The 23,516-nt window shown below is 38.1% G+C and overlaps 2 protein-coding genes across 3 annotated transcripts in view; one reads left to right on the top strand and one right to left on the bottom strand.

The window, feature by feature from the left end:
* Positions 1-7,343, bottom strand: part of morn5 (MORN repeat containing 5) — a 30,783-nt gene extending 23,440 nt beyond the window's left edge. The window contains exons 1-4 of one of the 2 annotated variants that reach the window (XM_036595351.1): positions 7,273-7,343; positions 5,376-5,523; positions 3,955-4,066; positions 2,050-2,181 (exon numbers count right to left, since the gene is read on the bottom strand). In XM_036595351.1, coding sequence (XP_036451244.1) covers positions 2,050-2,181; positions 3,955-4,066; positions 5,376-5,522 — 391 coding nt within the window. In that variant the 5' untranslated portion in view covers position 5,523; positions 7,273-7,343. Of the gene's footprint in view, positions 1-2,049; positions 2,182-3,954; positions 4,067-5,375; positions 5,524-5,832; positions 5,920-7,272 lie in introns of those variants that run through there. The other variant, XM_036595350.1, reaches the window with a different exon arrangement.
* ndufa8 (NADH:ubiquinone oxidoreductase subunit A8) lies at positions 6,556-13,466 on the top strand. Its single transcript, XM_036595352.1, has 4 exons — positions 6,556-6,722; positions 7,992-8,155; positions 11,386-11,551; positions 13,144-13,466. The coding sequence occupies exons 1-4, from the start codon at positions 6,672-6,674 to the stop codon at positions 13,279-13,281; spliced, it is 519 nt and encodes a 172-aa protein (XP_036451245.1). The 5' UTR covers positions 6,556-6,671; the 3' UTR covers positions 13,282-13,466.
* The last annotated feature ends 10,050 nt before the right edge of the window (positions 13,467-23,516 follow it).

Here is a 23,516-nt window from a genome sequence, read left to right on the forward strand (position 1 = left end):
AAAGAAAGAGACCCATCCAAACACATACACGTACCTGGACATGTGAGCAGATCAAAGGGAAAAATGATGAGTATCATATTTTCGTTTATTGAGTTGGTCTATATAAGGCAAAGGAGACCATTCCATCAATGTAATACTCTGTTATGTAAAATCTTTAAAGATATGTTTTATTAAGAGCATATGTTTCTTGCATATACGCACAAGCCTCTAAGCTGAGACACATATAAACATTTGCTCACTCATACATGAGCACAAACACCTACGCTTGTTTCTACAATGCCAAAATGTGGGTTTATACATGTGTAAGTACCAATTTGTAATAATATGTATAATATGTATTATATATAAGTACTTACATGTAACAATAATATGTATTACATGTATTAGATAGATACCATTTGTATATAAGTAATAATAATACAGTACTGTGCAAAAGCCATAGACCACCATTCGTTTACTTAATTCCCAGATAAAACGACCACTAAGTACAAGTTAGTAATTTTTCAGGGTCAGGAAAAAAGCTGAAAATATTTTTAATACCCTCAACAACTAAATATCACATTGGATTTTTTAGTATTTAGCATGCCCACCTTTACTACAGCTCACATTCTTTTCAGGAGACTTACTTTCAGTTTTTTAAAGAAATCTGCAGGGATATTTTTCCACACTTCGAAAGTTCAGTCTTATATGTTGGTTGCATTTTCCGCTTCTGATGACTCAAGTAATCCCAAACACAATCAGTGATGTTGAGGTCTGGACTCTGGGGTGGTCTATTGTTCTGAGAACACCAGAAGCTTCTTTGACTTGCAAATTTTCTTTGTTTTTGTCTCAGTGTAGCTTCTTGACAGCTACACATCCTTTCAGACCCATAGCGCGGTGTTGTCTTCTCACAGTGGAAGGATGAACGGAAACACCTGTGGATTTTTTCAGATCTGAAGCAGCCTAATTTTTTCCTCTCTCTCAAAGATTTAAGCTTTAAGTGCAGTTCATTTGATGGGGATAGTGTTGGTTTCTACCAGGTCTTGCACGGTTATTAGAACTCTAGTTTTGGAAACTCCTGTATTTCACCTATTTCCCTTTGACTTTCTCCTTCTTTATGCAAGTGGATTATTTATTATCTAATCTCCTCAGAAATATCTCCTGAAAAATGAATAACTTGGAAATTAAATAGTAAAGGTGAGCTCTGACTTTTGCACAGTACTGTATTCACATTTCTAAGATTAACCCTAAACCTAATCTTAACCTTGGTAACCAAAAGGAATTGTTTCAACTCAATCTAAAAAAAATAAAGCATGCAGGTTTGGTAAAAAAAAAAAGCTTTTGTTGGTCCTTCAGGTTAAGCCTGTTTTTTTGGCTTTCCTACAAAATCAGAACACTTTTATCCTAGAAATGTACAAAAGCACACACACACGTTACACTCAGAGACCGCGTATCATATTTAATCCGCAACCTTTCCTAATCCATGACACTGTCTGGTGGTGTGCCGATTCCAAACTCCTGGCACAGCGAGCGGAATTCCTATCTGCAAGGCTGACATACCGAATTCACGTCAAATCAAAGATCCCGCACTGGGCATTGTATGGGAGTAAAAATGTGTTTTGCATTTTCTTTTTGGAAACACAACTCAAATGACAGCAGTGGGGAAGCATTTCTGGCTAAGAGAAAGGACCTACCGACGAGTTATCGTACCATCACAGTCTGCCTGCCCAATCTCTAATTCTACATGCATTTACACTAATCTATTTATGCCACTTTAATGCTCTTTCTGTTGTCACGTTTTCCAGGTGGTTGCTTGGAGGAGACACAAAACGTTTTCTCTGAAGTGCAGCACAGAACATGTTCCAACATTAAGGCCAGAAAATATGTGTTGTGAGAGAATAAATTAGGAAATGTGATGCAGCTTTGCGGAAATTGCTGGAAAATGTTGGCCAAATAAGAAACTTTTTACTGAGATTAAGAAAAAGAGAAATATAAAATTTCTAGTAATTTATTCACTATGTGTGCACAGGCACATAGTCACTATAGATCAGACAACACAAAATCTCTTACCAGCATTTCTAAGAAAGTTCCCCTTGTAGTCACTGACCACTCTGGTGTTAGGATTGTAGAATCCATCTCCGCAGTCATAGCAGCCGTCAGGAATGAGCCGAGGGGGGTCCTTATTGGTCAGCTGAGATTCTCCTACAAAAAGGCATGTTCACTTAACTGAATGTGAGTAGACAAAAAATATCATGCTATATTTTATTTTTGGGAATGTAAGACTGTGTATAACGAGAATTTAAAATGACACTTTGACCAAAAATAAAAACGACATCCCTTATGTAGTCAATAAGCGAATATCTTTGTTATCTGAACTTTGTAACTAATGTATCTAGCAAGTAATGGAATCTTATAGCTACTCGTCATGCAAACTGCATGTCTTAATTATCGCATATTGCATATATATTGCAAAATCACTCTGTATAACATACTGTTATCAACAAAGAGGTTTAAATGGACAAAATCAGGCTTCGTGATGGCTACTGTTACTGTTACAGAATCACACATCAGACACCAAACATGGCCAACTGAATACATTTGGGGTAAAAATGTTTGCCAAAGCTCTTTAACTGAAGGATAAAGCATAAAATGAAGGCCAGTCTGGGTCTCTAAGTGTTGTATTTGTGAAGCCCACTTCTTGGTCATATTATTTTGTTTGCAAGAAAGAAAAAAAAATATTATTTAATTCCTTTTTGAGGTTAAATCTGTGCATATAAGCAAATTAAATAAATATCAAATAAAATAAATAAATATTGCATACTCGCAGGACCTTAAGCAACTGCTTATACTGCTTATAGTAAGAAACAGCCTTGGAAATGAATTGACAAAAAGAAAAATAAGTGAGAATATATATATATATATATATATATATATATATATATATATATATATATATATATATATATATATGATTCACAACTTTAAGGTAATCAGATCGAAAAATCAAATGTACACAATTTTTCACTTACCCAAATTGTAGTTAATCACCCAAGACATGTTTGAAGTCCACATTTTGCTTATATAGTTTAGAGTCTAACATTGCTGACAAACACTAGAACTCAATAGTTACCCAAATAGCCCACATTGTTTCTGTAATAATACATTCCTAAAACTTCTCTCAACTCACTCAAACAGCATAAAGGTCTTCTTTAAGGTCGTACAGACTTGTGGATGTTGTTTAGGACACAGTACGACTTGCTGTGAGCCACAAAAATGGACAAAATTGCAGGCAGCCACTTTAAACAACAGGGTCTCTATTCACAAACCACCTCAGGAGCAGGAGCGCTGCTCTAGATGACTGTCATAAATCAGAAGAAATCTGGTCCAAAATCAGACCTGCTTTGTAAATACCAGGTCTAGTGTTGTGTGAAATGGCTGCCTGTGATGGAAAGTTTTGTTCATTTTATAGCTCACAGGACGTCATACTGTGTCCTGAACCATATTGACAATTCTGCGCAACGTTAATGAAGACCTTTGTGCTGTTTGAGAGATTTGAGAGAAGTTTTGGGGATGCATTTTTACAGAAAATATTTGAGTCATATGGGTGACTGTTGAGTTCTAGTGTTTGTTAGCAATATTATCCTCGCAGCTCCAATTCTATACTAAAGCATTTGCATTCCACACATATCTTGGCTGACTGACTATACCTGGGGTAAGTGTGAAATTGGGTATTTTCTATTCAATGAACTATTCCTTTAAAGGCATCTAGGTGTGTTCCCAGAGATCCTCCAATCCGACTCCTGGAAATCTACAACAGAAATTTGTTCCAACTGTAATTTAACAGCCCTGGCTGTAATATCTACAGGATGCTGACAACCTTAACAAGCTGGACTGGGTGTGTTATGTCTGGGATGGAATGAGTTAATAAGCATGGACGAGCAGACTGGGAGCTCTTCATCTTCACTAACACTATACCTGCAGGTTTCAGCCCATGGCATCTCTCAGTGTAGAAGCGTCGATCATAGCCATCACAGTAATCCCAGTCTGTCTCCTGGTACTGCAGTCCATCTGAGAAGGTGTAATTGCCCTGGAAGTTTTGGAAAGATTTACAATATGTATTCCATCATTCTAATCGTGTCTTAAAGAATCTTAAAACAGATGTTTCATTAAGAGTATAGTGTTGCTGTCATACCATTTGTTTTTGCTTTTATTTTATATTTTTTACAAAATTCAAAAAACTAACTGTCATATTCATATTGTGTGAACAGTTCATGATGAATTGACAAAGAGAAAGGACCCAAATTTACTTGGAAATAAATCTTGTTAGATTAACATACATTATACCTGAGAATGTTTTTTTTTCTTCTCCAGCAAGTTTGGCCTAAAACTAGCATTTAATATGCCATTTGTGATGTTATGTAATATTCTGTAGTGCAGCGTTGCATCACACAGCCTTATCAGTTTTATAGAGCTCACAATTTAAATGCTTTTTGTGTTTTCATCTATCAATGTTCTCTTACTACAGTCCCCGGTATGCATTACTAAATCGCGCCCACTGCAATAAAGAAATATTGCTAGAATAGCCACTGATGTAGAGGCCAATAAATACAGATGTGATTTGGCTTCCTAGCAGTTTTTTAGCTTTTTGGCTTCTCTCTGCATTAGCAAGCAAGCGAAAATAAAAGAATGTTTCAACATTTCATTCTAGAAACTACTGCAGAGTTACTGTAGGAGATGAGAGAGCAAGTGTACAACAGATGTAGCGATGGTTACATTTAAAATTTTTGGCCAGAGTGCTCCTTTAAATACAATGTCTGTATAATAACAGCACACACTTAAAAAAGATGGTTCTTCAAGACAATGGTTCTATTTAGGACCATGGGCTCTATAAAAAAAACACTTAATGATTAAATATTTCTTTGCATGGCAAAACAGTTCTTTAGATTGATGGAGAATGTGTTGTACATGGTTCTATACACAACCTTTTAGAAAATGGTTCTTTCTATATTGCACAGAAAAGTGTTCTTCTGTTACAAGCTTCACATCGTAACAGTAGCAGAACCCTATTTTGTGCTTATATGGAACGGGAAAATTTGAACTAGAAGGAAGCCAACTTCAGCCTCGTCTGTTTGCTGTTAGCAGCTAGCAGGCTTACAAAGGCAAAGACTGTGTTTGTTCTGTAGTTGTGCTTTAGCAGGTATTAGAACCGTTTCACCATGCAAAGAACCATTTGAGCATGAAATAATTCTATATAGAACTCATGTTTCCTAAATAGAACCATTCCTTTTACTAAGGAACCATCTTTTTATTGTGTGGTGTTTATGATTCAGTTGAGATCCGTTGAGATTCAGCTGAGTTGTTATAGCAAACAGGCGCTAGGAGGGAAACAAAAGCACCTGTCTGCATATTCCTTTTTCCCATATTCCCTCATATTTGCTTCCGTTGGGAAAGTATAGAACTCCTTTTCCGTGAAACATGCCATCCTTCATCCCCCCTTCATATCTGGTCTGTGTGGGGAGCTTATACTCTCCTTTCCCCTCCATCCTAGAAAAGACAGGAAAACTCAGGTCTATATTTTATCATGGAAGACCATAAAGCTCCAAAGCATGACCTGAAGCCTTCACTAGCAACAGTAATGACTATCATAAACAACAAACCCAAAGCTTTTTACAACAATCAAAATAGTAGCTAGCCAGAAACAGTAAAAGAGACCGTATGCTAGTGTTCCATGTAAGTTATGGGCCTAACAATTGCACAGCTTAACAAATAAACTCACCGAGTCTATATCAGTTTTGGCAGAAGAGATATTAGTGAATTAGAGACCTTCAACGGGGAAAATATAATTTATTTTACCTGCCATTTCTGTAAGAGCCGCAGTAACTGCTGCCTGTAAACTCCATTGCGACTAGCAGCAGCGTTACAGCGTTTCCATGGAAACGAGGCAGAGACAGCCGGATGTCAGCGACGTTTTATTCAGATTAAATAAAAATGTGTTTTATTAACACAATTTCACTCTTCAATTTAGGGACAATGTGACATAGAAAAAGCACAGAAAATATACTGAGTTTGATACCGTGTTTTTAAGGCCAACAGCACATAAAAAAAGCCACAGAAAAGTGTCAATGCCCTTCACACAGAAAGTACGTTAGTGTTATTTTTATGTGTATAACAACGTCAAAGGAAGAACCAGAGAAGAGGGAAAACAGTTCGCTACAAGCCTTAAGAGCCTTTTTTGCTCTTATTCAGAATTTTTATATTGATTAAAATAACTACATTTCTGTAACACTAGCTTCATTATTCTTGCTTCATACTTAAAAAAATAAATACAAACATTGTAGTGTATTATTATTATTATTATTATTATTATTATTACTACTACTACTACTACAATACTACTACTACAAAAAGCAACGGTAGTAGTGGAAAGAACAAAAACGAACAAACAAGTAAAGTAGTTATATGAACACTTTAACCAAATATTATTTGTTGTTTTTATATTTTAATGTTCTTTATTTATTTTTTAAAGATCCTGCCTTTGCCGCTTTGAAGGCGCGCGGTGCTGCGTCATGTAAGTGCGACCGAAAGCAGTGGCGCATGCGCCTTGTGCTGACCTTCCCTCGTCGCATTTCGGGACCTTGAGCAAACTCCAGACAGAGCTCTCAAACTGGTTTTCCTGAGTTGTAGACCGCACCATGCCCGGTGAGGTTGAGATTCCGACACTGTCGGAGTTGAACGTTGAGGAGGTATGTGTGTGAGGTGTGTGAAATGTGTGTAATGGTCAAAACAGGCGCTCTACTTCTAACCGCTCAGTGCTGCAAGTTAGCTTTTACAGCTCAACTGTGAAGATCTACATTTACTCCCTGTGGAGGAGACGTCTGTCTCTCTGTCTGTCTGTCTCTGTGTGTGCTGGAATAAATGCATATTTCTTTGTCGTGTGCTTTGTTTATGCATTGAGTGGCTAAATACTGTGTTCTCCTTTCTCCTTTTGCTGTTTGCTGCGGTGCTGAACGCAGCTTCTTGTTCGAATTGTCTTGTTCCACCTTAAATCAGAATTAGATGGCGCAGCTGCTATAGTAACATCTCAAGCGCGAGAATGTAACTGCTGCACCATTTAAGGTGGAACGGGAAAACTTCGAACTAGAAGGAAGCCTCGTCTGTTTGCTGTCAGCAGCTAGCTGGTTAGCAAAGGCAAAGTCTGTGTGTTTGTTCTGTATGCAGTTCTGTAGTTGTGCTTTAGCATGTAGTAAAACATCAAATGCAAGATCTGCGTTTCTTCGAAAATGTACAGATTACCTTTTGTTTATCCCTGTTCACTTTTTCCTTGTGAGGTGGCATAACACTGTTTTGGTCTAACACAACTCACTCGGTCACAGAAGGACCTTGATCATTAAAGGGAAATTCCACCATTTTTCAAAATTTCTGCATAGTAGAATCGTTGGGCTTACTCTTTAACTAATGATCATGTGACTGCAGGATAACACAAAAAATGCCCCGTTTAAACAGTGGCAGACACTGTTCTATACCCTTTTATAATGTCTTACTGAGTACTCTCCCTTTAAAAAGATAAGCATGTCATTGGCCATGCTGAGGAGCAAACCTAGCTTTTTTTTTTATTTTTTTATTTATTTATTTATTTTTTTAAACAGTTTCATACTTAAGTCAGTCTTAGGTAAAAATTTGGGCTCAGGTCACTTTTTAGAATCATGTTTATAGAACTTTTGCCTTTGTCAGTTTCAGCAGTCATTCTGGCCCATTAAAGAACCTGTAGACTTATGAATAGGGAATGCTGTAATGCATTGGGGACAAACAGAATATACAGTTTGTTACCTCAGACAAAGTCAAATGTGTTTAAACATTGCATTTTTAAAAATGTCTTGTCAATAGATTGGTCCATAAGTATATGTCAGATGAATATTTCAGTTAAATTAGTGATACACACTGATATAGACTAAAACATGGTAACTTTTGTACAGTGTCTCAGTGTTTTTTCCTGTTGTTCTGTCCTGCAACAGGTCAGTGTATCATCGGCCGTACTGAAAGCAGCAGCACATCACTATGGCTCACAGTGCGACAAGGCCAACAAGGAGTTCATGCTGTGCAGATGGGAAGAGAAAGACCCTAGGAAGTGTCTGAATGAAGGGAGGAAGGTCAACGAGTGTGCACTTAACTTCTTTAGGTACTTGTTCTGCAGCACACTTGAGGGTGCACTGCACTTTAAAGCTGTTTGTCTCTGATTTAGTTCCTTTTGCCGCATAGCTTCTAAGGAGAATGTTTTTTTTTTTTTATCTATGTAGGTGACTTGAAAGTGATTGTTGTTAATGAACATTTGCTGTGTTCATACATTAGGTCTAGTTGCATGTTTTGAGAGACTTTTTCCACTGCATCTAACCAGCTCATTATCCGTCCTGACAAAGCTTTGAGAAAACAGAAACATATGGAGTTAGCAACCCAAAATGGCCGAACCTTGACATACATCCTTTGTGGACATTTTGCACAAACAGGCTTTAGTTTGTGTAAAAGAAAATTAAAGCAGGCCTCTTTTCTTTCTGAAAATGTCATGTTCACACTGGAAAACATTGCTGCTCTGTGCCCACTGACCTTCACTGATACTCTTCCTGTGTCTTAGGATGGATTAAATATGTTTTTAAAAGATTTTAATGTTTTTTACGGAGAATATGAAGGGTAGGCAACAAGATTCCAGTAAATCTTTCTCGGCTAATTTCCGTGACAAGTACCGTTTTCAGCTTTTTGTTTTACTTAGACTTAGTGATGCTTTGCAGTCAATAACACAGCCTTGTGTATGTGGTCCTGCAGTCCTTTTTTATTTATGCAGCCCCAATCTCACACATGGTTTGATGATTCTGAAGACCACATTTAAAACATACTCAGCAAATAACATCGGCCAGTATTTATTTATTTAATTAATTTTTATTTCTTTTTAAATGTCATTTTGCTTCTGGTGATTGTAGCATATATGTTTTTGTTAGCTAGCTGTCTGTCTGTGCAGTTAGTGACACACAAGCTTCAAAGCTGTAAGCTACTGACTTTGTGTTGATTGAAATATAAATATGAAATTATATTGACTGATATCATCGGTTATTGGAATTTGTAGCCTCTTTAAACCAGTATCCGCATTGACCACAAAATGTCTGTATCGGTTGGGCCTTAGTGTGTTTGTGTATACGTGTACATATATATACATGCAATATTGTGCAAAAGTCAGAGACCACCCTTCATTTATTTTATTTCCAGTCAAGATGGCCATGAAGTACAAGTTTTTCATTTGTCAACAATAGGAAGATGGCAGAAAACAAATATTTTGCAGAAAATGACGCAGAAGCCTCAATAACTAGATATAATGTCAAATTATCATTCACTATTTAGGGTGTCCACTCTTTTCCTTTATTACAGCTTCCATTTCCAAAGAAATCTGCAGGGATATTTTACCACTCCTCCAAAGTTCAGTCTTAGAATATCAGCAGCTTCTTTGGTTGATTTGTAATATTTTCTCAGTAAAAGCTTCCTGATAGCTACACATCTTTTCAGACTCGTAGCATTGAGTTGTCTTCTCACAGTGGAAGGATGGACAGAAACACCTGTGGATTTTTTTCAGATTTGAAGCAAAAGTGGAGCTTGATTTTCTCCTCTCTCTCAAAGATGAAAGCTTCAAGTGCTGTTTATCTGATGGGGACAGTTTTGGTGGTCTCTCAGGTCTTGCTCGGTTGTTGTTTTGACTTTTCCTAATGCAAGCAGATTATCTGATATGCAGTTAATCAGAAATATCTCTTGAAAAATGAATAACTTGTACTTAATGGCTGTTTCAGCTGGAAATTAAATACATAAAGGGTGGTCTGTGACTTTTGCACAGTACTGTAGATATGCTTTTTTTTATTTTGGCACATTTAGCCACTTTAATTGGAGTATGTACTGGGTTCAAAACTCTGCTTTGGACTGTGTAACTGAACAGGCATCTGGATTTATACATGCTCTTGCAGTGCGTGGCTAACATAGTAGGCAGTGAAAGTAAATATTTCTGGATATTTCAGGTTTAAATAAACAGTTTCAAACTTGGGTCAGGCTTGGTTAAAAATTGGGCTCAGGTCAGGTTCAGAATCATGTTTATGGGCAGAACATTTGCCTTTATGTCATTCCAGCGGTCATTGTGTCATTCTGGCCCATTGCAGAACTCCCAGGCTTGTGAATACAGAACGCACTAATGTGTCAGGGACCTTGAACCAAACTAATTTAAATAAAGACGAAAGTAATTAAAGTTTACAGCTGTTTCAGTTTTAAACTCCCATCCAGGCTAAGTTCTTGCTTTTTTATCTCTTATCGAGTGGTTGGTCTATAAGGATATGTACAAACAGTTCAGTTAAACTGCATTATGTAGTAAGCATTTCCTCTCCTATTGAAAGAGCTATTTCAGCAAATTCCGAAGCAAAAACGTCCATTTTAACCCACACAGTTCTCAACCATGCTGGTGTGACATTATCATGATGCATGACTAAATCTCATAATTATGCGTTGACCCTCCAATGTCTGGTTGCTCTGCTTACATCCTGAGTTGACCATAGAGATCTGCCCCCTGGTCGATTATGTGTAGGAAGTGGTCTGGTTCATTTCAGTCTAGGTAATGGCAGGCGCTTGGCTCTAATAACACAGTGACGCCTCTGCACGGTGACTGGTGTCTGTCATTAAAACAGAAAGCAGCTTTTGGGGACCTTTTGTTGGATGTCCACAGATCTCTTAACCGCGTACTGAGGAGGCTGGAATAAACTGTTCTGTCCACAGTGTAAACATGAAGGAATAGTGAGTTAGAAAGCGGACGCAAAGCATGAGGGGACCTCCGTGACTTTGAAAAATGAGCTCTAGAGCTGAGTTATAAGAAGAAAAAGCCATGGCATAGTAAATGGACAAATTTAAATGGATTGTTGATATTGGTTGTTAATAACAACTGACAATATGTACCATTTTTCCACTACTTGATAAACAGCTAAACAATCAAGTTTAAATTAGAAAGAAAAAAAAACTATTTGCAAATGTCCTAGTGCTCAAATTGACCAGGGTGGTACAACTAGTGAACAGTGTGTAGGAGACTAGAAACTATCTTGCTGTAGGATTCAGACAGATGGTCTTTATCAAGGATGCATTGTTTTAAAGGTGAGCATACCCGTGATTAAATATGTATGTCATCTGAAACGCATGAAGGAAAATAAAGCAGTTTGGGATTTAATGACGTCCAGCTTAAGTGGAAATGAAAGTTTTTATAATAGTTAATTTCAGGGCCAAAGAATTTATCTTTGACACGGCCACTTACGTAATTGTGAATAACATTCTTAAGAGAATCTACATTAGTAAAACAAACATTCCCTAATACCTGTTCTTATGTTGCATTGTGTTTTACAGGCAGATTAAGGGGAACTGTGCCGAGTCCTTTACGGAGTACTGGACCTGCCTGGACTACTCCAACCTGGCTGAGCTTCGACACTGCCGTAAGCAGCAAAAGGAGTTTGATAACTGTGTGCTGGAGAAGCTGGGCTGGGAGAGACCTGCTCTGGGGGATCTGTCCAAGGTGAGGCACACTTGCACATTCCCAATGCGCCCTTTGGTCATACTTGCATAGCGTGCACACAGGCATTTTGGTGCCTGTGATGTCATATGTTCATCATTCCCTTCCTTTTCTATTTAAAAGATCTGTTAATGGCTCTCGAGTGGGGCAACTGTCTATGCGTTGGCCCTGTCATCAGGAGATCTTGAATTTGATCCCTGTTGATGCTACAGCCATCCTTGGCCGGGAGTCCAAGAGAGCACAATTGGCCTCACTCTTTCTGGATTGGTAGGATGGGCCTTCCTCTCCCCCATCACCCACGGCGATGCCTGCCAGCGCAGGCGTCTGTTAGCTGATGTAACAGAACTGGTGGTTGCCGCTTTTCTCAGAGCGTGTTCAGCTGTCCAGTGACATTGTGTTAGCAGCAGTTCGAAAAGATGCGGTCTCGCTACACAGCTCTCGGAGGAAGCCTGTGCTAGCCATGTGCTAGCCCTCCTTACACCGGTGGTATTGTGTGACTAGGGGAGTCCTGACTAGTGGGTGAAATTGGGTACTTCTCAATTGGAGATAAAATTGGGGGAAAACAAAGATACATGTCCATATTTTTAATAAAAAAATTGTGGAAATGTACTTGGATTTGTTACAACAGGTTATCATATCCTTTGGTGTTATGCTTCAGAGACTTGTGGCTGTAGAATTAGCATTAACTAGAAAACATTTGCTAATTTGGCCTAGTTATGGTAGTCATTAGGTCAGCCGCAATTGAGAAGTTGTACTTTGCACCATTCACGATGGGCCTCATTCACCAACCGTTCTTAGGGATACATTTCTTCTTAAACCCCACTTATGCAGTTTTTATGAAGATTCTGATATTCACCAAGGTTTTAATATTTGGGATTTGTTATTTGGGATTTGGTCTTGGGCAAGAACAGAATCTACACACACTCAAGAGCACAAAGGTGCGAACAATACTGCACCTTAAGAACGTCATGAATTTGACATAGACTTTTTCTTAAGATTTTTGTCAAAAATAACTTGAGAACAAACTTAGGAAGATATTGGAGAATGAGGCCCATTACTCGTGTATGCTTATAAAATGTTAGGCTGAATGGTTGTTTGAAAATGCCTTCTATTTGCATGTTGCAGACTACCGCAAACCATAATCATTTAATATGCAATGTTAAATAAAACTACTAGATTATAGGCTATTAAAGGCATTTAGGCTATCAAGTATAATTTAATAATGTAAGCTCTGATACCAGATTAGGCAGAATTGAAGCAGAGTGCATTATGTATATTACATTATTTAAGTGTAAATATGAAGTAAATATTCTACACTGCTGGTGTTGAGTTTTGTGGTTTTGTAGAGCAGGGCTTCCTGATCTTGGCCCATTACAATGTTTGATTTGGCCCACCAGAAAGTCAGCCTCACCCCATCCCTTCACTTAATGAGAAAACTCATTTTCATATAAGCGATTAAGTACATTTGAAGCATCAACAACTCTCTGTTTTTGACCTGTGACCTGCACAAATGCCTCCTTAGGAAACCCTGATAGACTGCAGCAGTTTGATCCGTTTTCTTCTTCCATAAACCTTCGGTCTCTGTCTTCTCTCAGGTGACCAAGGTGGCCACCTCTCGGCCTTTGCCTGAGAATCCCTACCACTCAAGAGCAAGACCAGAGCCCAACCCAGTCATCGAGGGCCCGCTGGAGCCCGCCAAGCATGGCAGCCGCCTGTTTTTCTGGAACTGGTGAAGAGGGACTTTGAACTGGCCGTTGAGGCCCACTACACCTGCCGCTGAAACCCTCTCAGACATTTCTAAACCTCGATGGACAGTAGCAGATTCAATGCATCACTCACAGCACTGGTCTGCTATCCTTATCCGTAGAAAAATATTGAGTTTATTGATGTGTTATTCATTAAATGGATTTAATTTAAACTGTTCTTTGGGTTTTGTTTTATATCCCAACATCTTAATAGTGTTCTTAATAGTAATTTCAGCATCTACTTTGTTACCAAATGATTAGTATTCTCTGACTCTTAAAGTTCAGACACACGAGTAAGATTTGTAAGGGTTTTTTTGTGAAAATTAAAAGAAGCAGCATTACATTAAATCAGGAGGAAAAAAAAACAATATATATGACAAACATTTTTGGTGGAATTCTTTGATACTTTGATACGCTAACCATTATGTTCATCTGCTCTGGGGAAGGGGTCCAAAGCACAAGTGACGTTACAAAATGTTCTTCTGCATGTTGCGTGCAATGGCTTTAATGTAACACAGGCAGTATACGTTTGGAACCTGTAGTGTAAAACTGCACAAAAAACGTTTATTAAAACATCACTGTCCAAAGAAACACATGTCTCTCCACAATGGTAACTTTACAGGAGACTGCAATACCATTCTTTTCATTTCAATGTAATTTAATGTGAAGAGATTTTATTCTGAGTCATTTTGGAGCATTTCTGTTGGTCCATTCATCACATTAAAAATGGAAAAACAATGAAGGAGTGTGAAAAACACTTAGAGTGGTGGAAATAAGCCTTTATAGAAATACAATGTGTTTAGAATGCTTCTTAGATTATCTTAAAATTGAGAGCTTTCATTAACAGGAAACCTCTTACTTGACGGCCAGCAATAGTTTTTCAGGGGCATGTTTTATAACAAATAACTGCAGCTGCAGCTTTTCTAAACAAATGCAACTGTGCTTGTTTTACATCGGTGGTTGAGTATTTTCTTTGGTAACACAGCTTTAGATACTCAAAGCTATTCTAAAGCCTCATACGCATACAAGGGCAGTCTTTGCACTTTGGGCCACATAAAATTGCAAATTAGATATTAGAAAAAAACATGTTTTTTGCAAGTGTAGTGATTATTTCCAAAAATGTGAAGGCAGCCCCACCCTCTGCTCACTGTTGTTCTGTGATGACAAAACTGCTTAAAGACATATTTGCAAGGACAAGGCAATTAGATAATCTACGTTATACAGAGAAGGTTTCTTGGTGTGATTTTCTCGCTGTTGGGAGGTAAATTCAGTTGATAAATTCAAAAACAGAGAGTGCTGCACAAGCTCAGCAGACGGTACATAATGCTAGTGCTGAATATTACTATAGATAGCTCCAGAGTTGTGGAGTAATAAAGTAATAGTCCATGACAAGTTACTAATTACTTCTCTTACATTATTATTTCTTGGGATAAGTAAAATGTTACTACTCATTACATTACTCTGTACCAAAATATCTCACTATATTAGTAGATAATTTTGCTTGTAACAAGCATTATTTCTGAAAATAATTAAAATGATCTGCCAATATAGAAAGATTACATGTCTCAAAATGAGAAATATTACACCAGATGTCCAGTTGTTTTGAGATGATTTCACTTACCAAGATCTGTTTTTCAGTGTGCATGTATCCACTTGGCCCCATTCCTGTCTTTTGCCTAGAACCCCTAAATCTGTCCCTGTGAGCATGCACATGAAAGCTTGAATCAGCCTATTGTGTGAAACATGAGGAAGGGTGATAGTGTTCACATGCTTGACACCCCGAATATCACAAGGGAAAAAAATTGTTCATTGCCATCAAAAGTTTGGCCCTGATTGGTCCACACTGCAAATATATATATATCTTAGCATGTGAAAACATGTTATATTTAGTCAAAACATCTAATATTTCTCATTATAAGACTAATGTAAGACAAAATTATTCAACCTGCTTTTATACACTTTTGCTTGTTTAAAGTAACTTTCTAAAGCATCTTATTTCATTGGCAAAATTGTTTTGAGAAACAATGCAGATAATTTTGCATTATTTCTGAGAAAGTGAAATTATCTGCCAGTGGAATAAGACACATTTATTAGATTAAATTGACTAAAACAAATAAAAAATGTCAAATAATGTGTAATTCTTGCAATCTCATTATGAGAAATATTAGACATACTGACTAGATTTAATATATTTTGACTATTTTTTTTATTTTTTATTTTTTTATTTTTTTTTTTTAGTGAAAGAGATGTTAACAATCTGAAATCCCAAACTTAACCTGCTCTGGAGTGGGTTAGACATGCAGCATAAATTGCTATGGTGATGTAGCCCAGTAAGATTAGATTGAGCTCAGTTAAAAGTTAGCTGGCTAAGTGATCCTGCTTTGTGAGACAAATTTAAGCCTGTAAAGCTTCACTGCTTGTCAAATGTATCACTATCTGCAGCATCTGCACCATTCACTTGATTACCATTAACCCCTTAAAAGGCCAGAGCCCACCAGCAGGCCTAAAGTTTTATTACATGCTTCTATAGCCTAAGAATAGCTTAGCCAGCTTGTATTGAAGTCCCTTTAGTTACTGAATAATATGCCTTAGTATGTAATAAGCCTGGGACTTTAAGGTATTTGCTTAGTAAATGAGCAGAAAACCTGCTGACTCCAAACTCACTTTATTGTGGAATCCAATGGGCAGGTGCCGAAGCAACTTCCCATTGGCTTCCGTTTGGAGGTGATTGAGTTTCTGTATTTTTTAAGAAATTATTGTGCATGGTAACTGACCTTATGTTACAGATTCAACAGATAGTGCTTAGGTTAAAGGATCCCCTTAAAACATCAGTTCCTATTCCTATCATCCATCCATGTCTATGGTAAAAAGCTTCTTTCACATACAAATCAAGTGCCTTGGAATCTCCCCCTTCCCCTGCTTCTTTGAGCTCATTTTAAAGGTGCAATTTTTCATGTGCAGTCTGTTCTGCCAGCCTGCTGACTTAACACAGCCATCATAGTGGTGTATGTGTAAAAACCAGACTGAGACTGCGTAGTCTCATGGACCTTTGGGTTTGGAGGTTTGGTCCCTTCAGGCCGAGGCCAATTTCCTCCAGCTCTCCGCTCTCACTTCCTGTTTCGAGCGCTGCGGCAGGAGAGTCTGTGCAACACAACTCCAGTTCAAAGAGTCAGAGCAGGAGAACAGACCTGCTCTGCCCTTCTGTTCAACTGCAGCACAGCAGACCACCTCAGGTCAAATGGCCCCACAGGCTACACACAGAACACAGCTCAATATAAATAAAACTAATGGGCAAAGCTCTGCTTTTCAGCACGTTTGATTAATACATGGAGTAAGTGTGAGGACTCTTTGGGTTTGTTTCTGAACACCTATTTTGAGCCTTGATCTAGATATTGGATTGAATTTTATAATTAATACTTTTTTATAGGCCAGGATGTGCTTAATGGTGCTCAAAAAGAATTCTACTAACTTTTCTTGACACTTTTCAGGGACGTTCTTCGAGCAAATACTCTGAACACCAAAAGTCTGGGGACACTTTGCCTAGGAACTGGCCATGGGGCAAAAATATGACATCACAAAACTAAAAATGTAACTTTTTAGCATTTGCAAAATACAGGAGGAGAAAAATCATACAACTGGTAAAAATAAAATTAATAACAGAATAAAGGTATAATAGGCATTCAAGCAGTTATTGTTACTATGCAGTTTATGCTCCCTCTATGTGTAATCAAAAATAATTATACCTGTACTCACACACTCTCATGCTACTATCATGTTGGTATCGCTCTTCTGTGCTCAGAATGGCCTACTACCCCGATAATATCTGGTCAGTGGTGGTCCTATGGTGGTCCATTTCCACTGATGTATGGGGTAGAGGGGGGCTGATAAATTGTGCACAAACAGATGGGCTGTATTCAGTAAATGTGAACCTATAAGGTAGGTGTTTTAGATAAAATGGCCAGTGAGTGTAAGGAAATGTAGTGTTCTGTTTTAGATTGACCTCCATCTGTATTTCTCTTTGTCTATCTGTCTATTTTATCACATCACTGTAACATATTTCCAAAGGTCATTGCTATGGTCTCTCTCACTGATATTAGAAGATTCTTATAAAACACTTATATATATATGGATGGATGCATATGTGAATCTATATTATTGTGTTCCATACGTACTACTGTATATATAAGTGTATGTATAAAATATTACGTATAGGTACTTACACATGTTTAAATTATATGGATCATATTGCATATAGGTACTTATGTATTGTTGCTATCAAAAAACACATGTATCTCCAAAATGGTAACTTTTCAAAAGAGAAGGCAAAACAGTTCTTAATTTTTCAATATGTTAATATAAAGAGGTTTTGCTCTAAGTAATTTTGGAGCATTGCTATTGGTCTATTCACCAGGAAATGTTCACTCAGAACATTTGGACAGCCTCCATATTCATGTATTAAAAAAAAAATTAACAAAAATGGAGATACACGTTTTTTTTGTACGATTCATGTACATAACACATCTGGGACGTATATGACTTGACATTGTCTAAAAACTGCCCTCTGTGTGTGTGTGTGCATGGAGGCTGTGGGCAGGGCCTGAGGGCTCGTGGCAGCCCCAGCTCAGACCCCCAGCACAGGAAAGTGGGGTCAGCGTGGGTCGACACTGCCCCAGCGCAGGAAGCTCACTCTGGCAGAGGAAAGAAATACAATACAGGAGTTTCACAAAGAGGCAGCCTGTCCCGAGAGCCCACCGCGCTAAAACACTCAAACAAACCAGCTCATTCGAGCCTCTATACTGTCAATATTCCCATTGTTCAGCTCCCACTCTGACAGGTTAAAAATAAATATTTGAACCTCCATACAGGCACAAACAGATCCTTGCCTGACTCTCTTTATCTTGCAGCCCTGAAGGTCACCAGTGCTGCATGCCCTGAGACTGCAAAGGCCTGTTTTTCCCAGCAGCCCTTTGGAACTGCTATGAGTGATTAGTTAAGTGAAGGTGTGGATTAACCTTTTCACAAAATACTGAACAGCAGAGGTGTGAACTTTTGACCTCACTGTGGGTTAATTTGATTCTGATTCTTTAGCAAATGATTCAAGGCATTGTTAAATTATAATTAAAATAAATGTCAACATGATTTATGATTCTTAATCATTTTACTACAATTCAGAATCAATTTTTAAAATAAATAGGACACATATATTTCAGTTATTTCTTTTTCTTAACTATTTATCAAAATTTTATTTTTTTCAATTTACACTCATATAAATAGCCAACAAATTTTATTGCATTTTAATCGCATGTTATATGTTTTTCTAACATACAACTTTGACACAGCTGAATTGCCACCTCCAGCTGGATGAATTTTTACACCACTACTGAACTGTAAGCACACAGTCATGTGTAAAATGCTTTACTTTCTACGTACTAACGCAGATTTCTTTTTTGAGAAATATGTAACTTAACTTCTCCTTATGTTTTACGTGATTGGCTGTTCATCATAAAGTCATGCTTTCATGTGCACTCATGGGTTAACAGAGAAAGTTGTTAGCACCATTAAAACAAAACTATGAGCTAACTCAGGTTCAATTTGTTAGGCTAAGGTTAAGCTAAAACCCTGTTGAATGTGTTTATGAGATAGTCCCCATATCCAGGAGTATGCCTGCTCTGTATATTGTGGTATTTTGCCTGCTCTAACACACCAGACTCAGCAAATCTAATTAAAGCTAATTAAATTGCTGTCTATTGTAAATGGGTTTGGTAGCACTTTATTTGGACTGGTCCTTTGTAGATGATTAATAAACTCTTACTGAGTATCAGTAACACATCAACAACATATCAGTGAAGCAGCAGTAGTGAAGCATCTGAATCCAATAAGGTAAATATCCTGAAGGTGTACTGTTGGTACCTTAATTACATTAAGAGTTATTATTATGATACATGAAGTAGACTTTATATGGTACTTCCATTAAGCAAAACCTAACCTTACCAAACCTTACCCAAAACCTAACCCTGGCCTTAATTCTAACCATAATTTTAATCTCAAAACAAACTCTAATCTTTATCCTAACCGTGGCCCTAATCCTGACCATAACCTTAACCTCAGCCCAACACCTAATTCTAACCCTCACCCTGGTCCTAATCCTAAACCTAATCTTAACCTCAGCCCAGAACCTAATCCTAACCCTCACCCTGGCCCTAATCCTAGCCCTAACCTTAACCTCAACCCAAAACCTAATCCTAACCCACACAGGTGTCAGTGTGTCTATATCACAAGTGAATTCAACATATTATGAACAAATTTTATTTACGCAGTCAATTAAAAGTCTCTTGATAATATATTAAATGTATTCACTGCTGCTACATCGATTTGTTGCTGATATGTTACTGAGAGTCTGTTGAGTATTTAATCTAAAAAAGGACAACTCAAAATAAGTGTCACAACATGTTAAAGTCAACAAGTTTTCTGTTCTCTAAGTGCAGTAAAACATGTTGGAATTACTGTCTGTGCTAATTGATCACATGCTACAGATGCAGCTGACAGAGATTGGGTTGAAAAATACTGGAGCATTCCTTTAAAAAACTGAAGCGGTTGCTTTAGATCAGGGAAAATGTTGGTCTGGTTCCTGAAGGTAGCTGTAGTTGTACCAGTCCTTGTGGCTGTCGATGTTGAAAGAGAAGAACAGCCTGTGAGTGTTTCCTTTAGCTTTTTCCCTCTCTGCTGATCCACAGTGTTGAGAGGTGCTTTCATGTTTCCTTTAAAAACGTCCACTCGCCAGAGAGGCTTTGAACTCGCATGCAGGTCGAAGTCAACCACGCGGCCCGCCGCAGCCTGCAGACGTAACCTCCAGATGGCTCTCCTCGGAACAATGCGTGCATATTTTGGGCTAATGCAAAGTTTGATCTGTACCATATGTATAATGAAGCTTGCATTTTAAATGAGATTAGCGTCAGGCAGTTTGACAGGAGAGAATGACTTAGTCCACACAGACACTCAAAACCACAAAACCACAGATCTCCAGGCAGTCGGAAGAACCTGCGAACCTCTGAAGCAGCGTGAATTTCTTGATCATACAGCACACCCCAGAGGCCTTTACGTTCCTGCAGCATTCCTTTAAAGCAATGCTTTTTTTGGCCACAAATCAAATGTACACAAATTCCCCAGACCCTAAATGTGTGTGGTGCTCTTTGCACCATCACAAAATTAAAAAAATACTTTGGTCCAATACAGCATTAATGAGAAATTGTGCCTTAAAGTACTGAGAATTATAAAAGTACAACATCTGAAACAAACTCTGTGCCTTACAGTGTCCCAATCTAATGTCATAGACACGTTAACAGAAGCAATATTAGCAATGATACAACTGCAGTACAATTTGATACAATGTGATACAGTGTATTGGTTTAGTTTTGCATTAGAGCTATGAATCTAATGGAGCAGACACTGGAAGCTCATTCAAAATTGGTCAATATAATGTGCATGCCTAAATCTCCATGCAAGTGCCCCAAAACATGTAGAGTTGTTGAATATTCTCAAATAGATCTGCTTATGTAATTTGTTTACTGTTATTTATTAAAATGAAAGGGGGCCCTTCTGAGTCCTGATTTGGTTCATTTCAGGGTTTCTTCCTCATTCTCTTAGGGAGTTTTTTTTCCTTTGGAGTCTTGATCCATCTGTGTTTCTTCCAGTGGTGTGGGTGTGGTTTTGCCAACTGGTGGGCGGTGTTGCTATTTTTCACTCAAATACAATGACCTAGACTCTGCTGCCTTGACCTATTCACATTGTGTGACTTTTAAGCTCCACTCTTCCATTACACCCCTACCATTACGCCTGATTTTTTTGCCTGTAATCATCCACAACCTAGCTGATGAAATGAATGTTATTCATTTCATAACCTTAATTGTTTCTGTAACCAGTTTTATGCAACTTTCTCCATTCTAATGATGCACATAATAGCTTTGTGAGCGCTAATAGCACCCCCATGACGAGAACCTTCAGTCTGCTAAACTTAAGTGAGAGCTGAGTTACAAACCAGGGGTTGTATTACAGAAACTCCTAACTCTGAAATCTCTGAAATCTTCTCTGTTTAGTCACCATGATACTTCAGTTAGGACTGAATTTAGGACAAAATAATCAAAATACATATAGCAGTAATGAACTTAACAGATGTGAAAGTACAATAGCATGCATGTTATAAGTGTGGAGCCTGAAATGTTCAATACATTCTTAAAGTAGATGTGTTGAAAACAACAACTGTGTTTGGTTGCCGTTGCTGCTTGCTTATTTCTGGTACAGCAGTCTGTTTTCGCACATGCGCAGACTGAGAAATCCAAAATAAATCAGAGTAAGAGTTTACATGCACTGAGAAATCTGATTACTGAGCTAAAATCCAGCTCTCTTTATCGAATTTCTTAATTGGATTTCCAGACCTTCCTCCTATCTGAGAAATCAGAGTATACTGTTTACATGACCATTTGAATAATCTGATAACTGCAGAAATCTGATTATGATTGGATTATTGAGTGCATGTAAACGCACTCACTGAGTTCAGTTAAGGAAAACTGTGTAAAAACAGAAAACAATAACACATAAAATGTGTTCAAATAGGTGAAACTGGTAAATGTATTGGAATCTAATATGTCACTGTTTAGTGTGTAAGGAGAAAATGTGACCAATCGTTTTAAAGCAATGTGTTCATTTTGTCTAGTAATGACCCCGTGATTGTCCCAGGATGTTGCCTGAGACAGTATTCTTTTGCACTGCTGATTGGCTAATGGCAGGGCACTGGATCTAATAGAGAGTTGAATAGCTACGGCTTCTAGCTGTTGTTAATATGGCTGGAATTCTGGAATTCATTTTATAGTGCTCCAGACAGTTTCACAGAGAAATACCAAACTAATACTTAAAGTATTTAATAGAAAAATAGTTTGGCATTTGGGTGGCGCTCCAGCGCCCATAGTGTATGAAACACCCCTGGTTTCTTCCTCATGTTCTTAGGAAGTTTGTCCTTTTGAATCCCGGTTCCATTCAGTGGTTTTTCCTCATGCTCTTTGAAAGTTTTTCCTAACTTAGGCTGGACCCACATTTCTGACCCACAGTAAGACAAAGTCTAATGTAAAAAATGCTGTGCAAATAAAACTGAACCGAGCTGAGCCAGCACAGTGGTTAAGCACGGCCGAGTGACCAGGATACATCACTGCATGTTCGACGGCATGACAACACCCACAGGCGCACATACTGTTTAGACAGCTCATGTCATAACACACTGCCCCACACCAGTCTGGACAGACCGATGAGTGGAGTTTCAGAAAGACAAACAGTTCTGTTTTGCGAAAACAAGGTTTACAAACACCTTCTCCTTCAGACGACTATGTAATATCTCTTTTCATTTTTGCATATATTTCAACAGTACGACGTTTCTGAAGGTGTTGCCAAACAATGCAAAGACTTGGAAAGCCCTAAGACATTAGGCTACAACAAATACATGCTGTACAGTATTTCCCCAGTTTATGCTAAGAGGACACCACACAAAGTCATTCAGGTGTTTCAGAGAGACCTCTTCACCTGTGCTGTCTTGACTCTCAGCGATAACACCTTATTCTGCCTCACTAAAACACAACTGCTACACTGCAAATCTGTCACAAGCCTTTTCAAGCACAAAAAAGCTTTACACGGAGTGTACTGCATGGAATGCAAACAGCTAGCAGTGCGGTGGCCATCAGCAGCCAAATGCCCTACATTCTCTCTTCAGTGAGGTGCAGTACAGCGTAAAACAGGGTAATATGGGTATTTCAGGCATAACGGCATAATACTGCAAGTTATAATAAAGGTATGCTGAAGGAAATCTCAGAGGGAGGTCTGAGACACTCGTGAAACACTCAAAATTCACTGGCCCATGTTTATCAGCACTCTTAGTGTAAGATCTAGAACTCGTCCTTCCATCTGGTCCAATAACTGCATACATTAGGATATAAAAGGCAATAGGTTAGTATCCTTACTCGGAAATCCTTGGAGCAAAAGGCCCATTGTAAGAGCAGAGTTAAGATTCTACCTTGCAAGGATGTAATTTAAGGTTTTGCCTGATCATCCAGAGTCAGTGACAGTGGGAGTTACATGTTGAAAGTCTTAAGATCTTACACAACTCTGAACAAAGACAAGTTCTGTGTAAAGTGCAATTTTACTTTAACTCCAAATATAGTAAACCTGCCAAGATACGATTG

This window comes from Colossoma macropomum, unplaced genomic scaffold (assembly GCF_904425465.1).
Source record: "Colossoma macropomum unplaced genomic scaffold, Colossoma_macropomum, whole genome shotgun sequence".
NCBI classification, from domain to species: domain Eukaryota; kingdom Metazoa; phylum Chordata; class Actinopteri; order Characiformes; family Serrasalmidae; genus Colossoma; species Colossoma macropomum.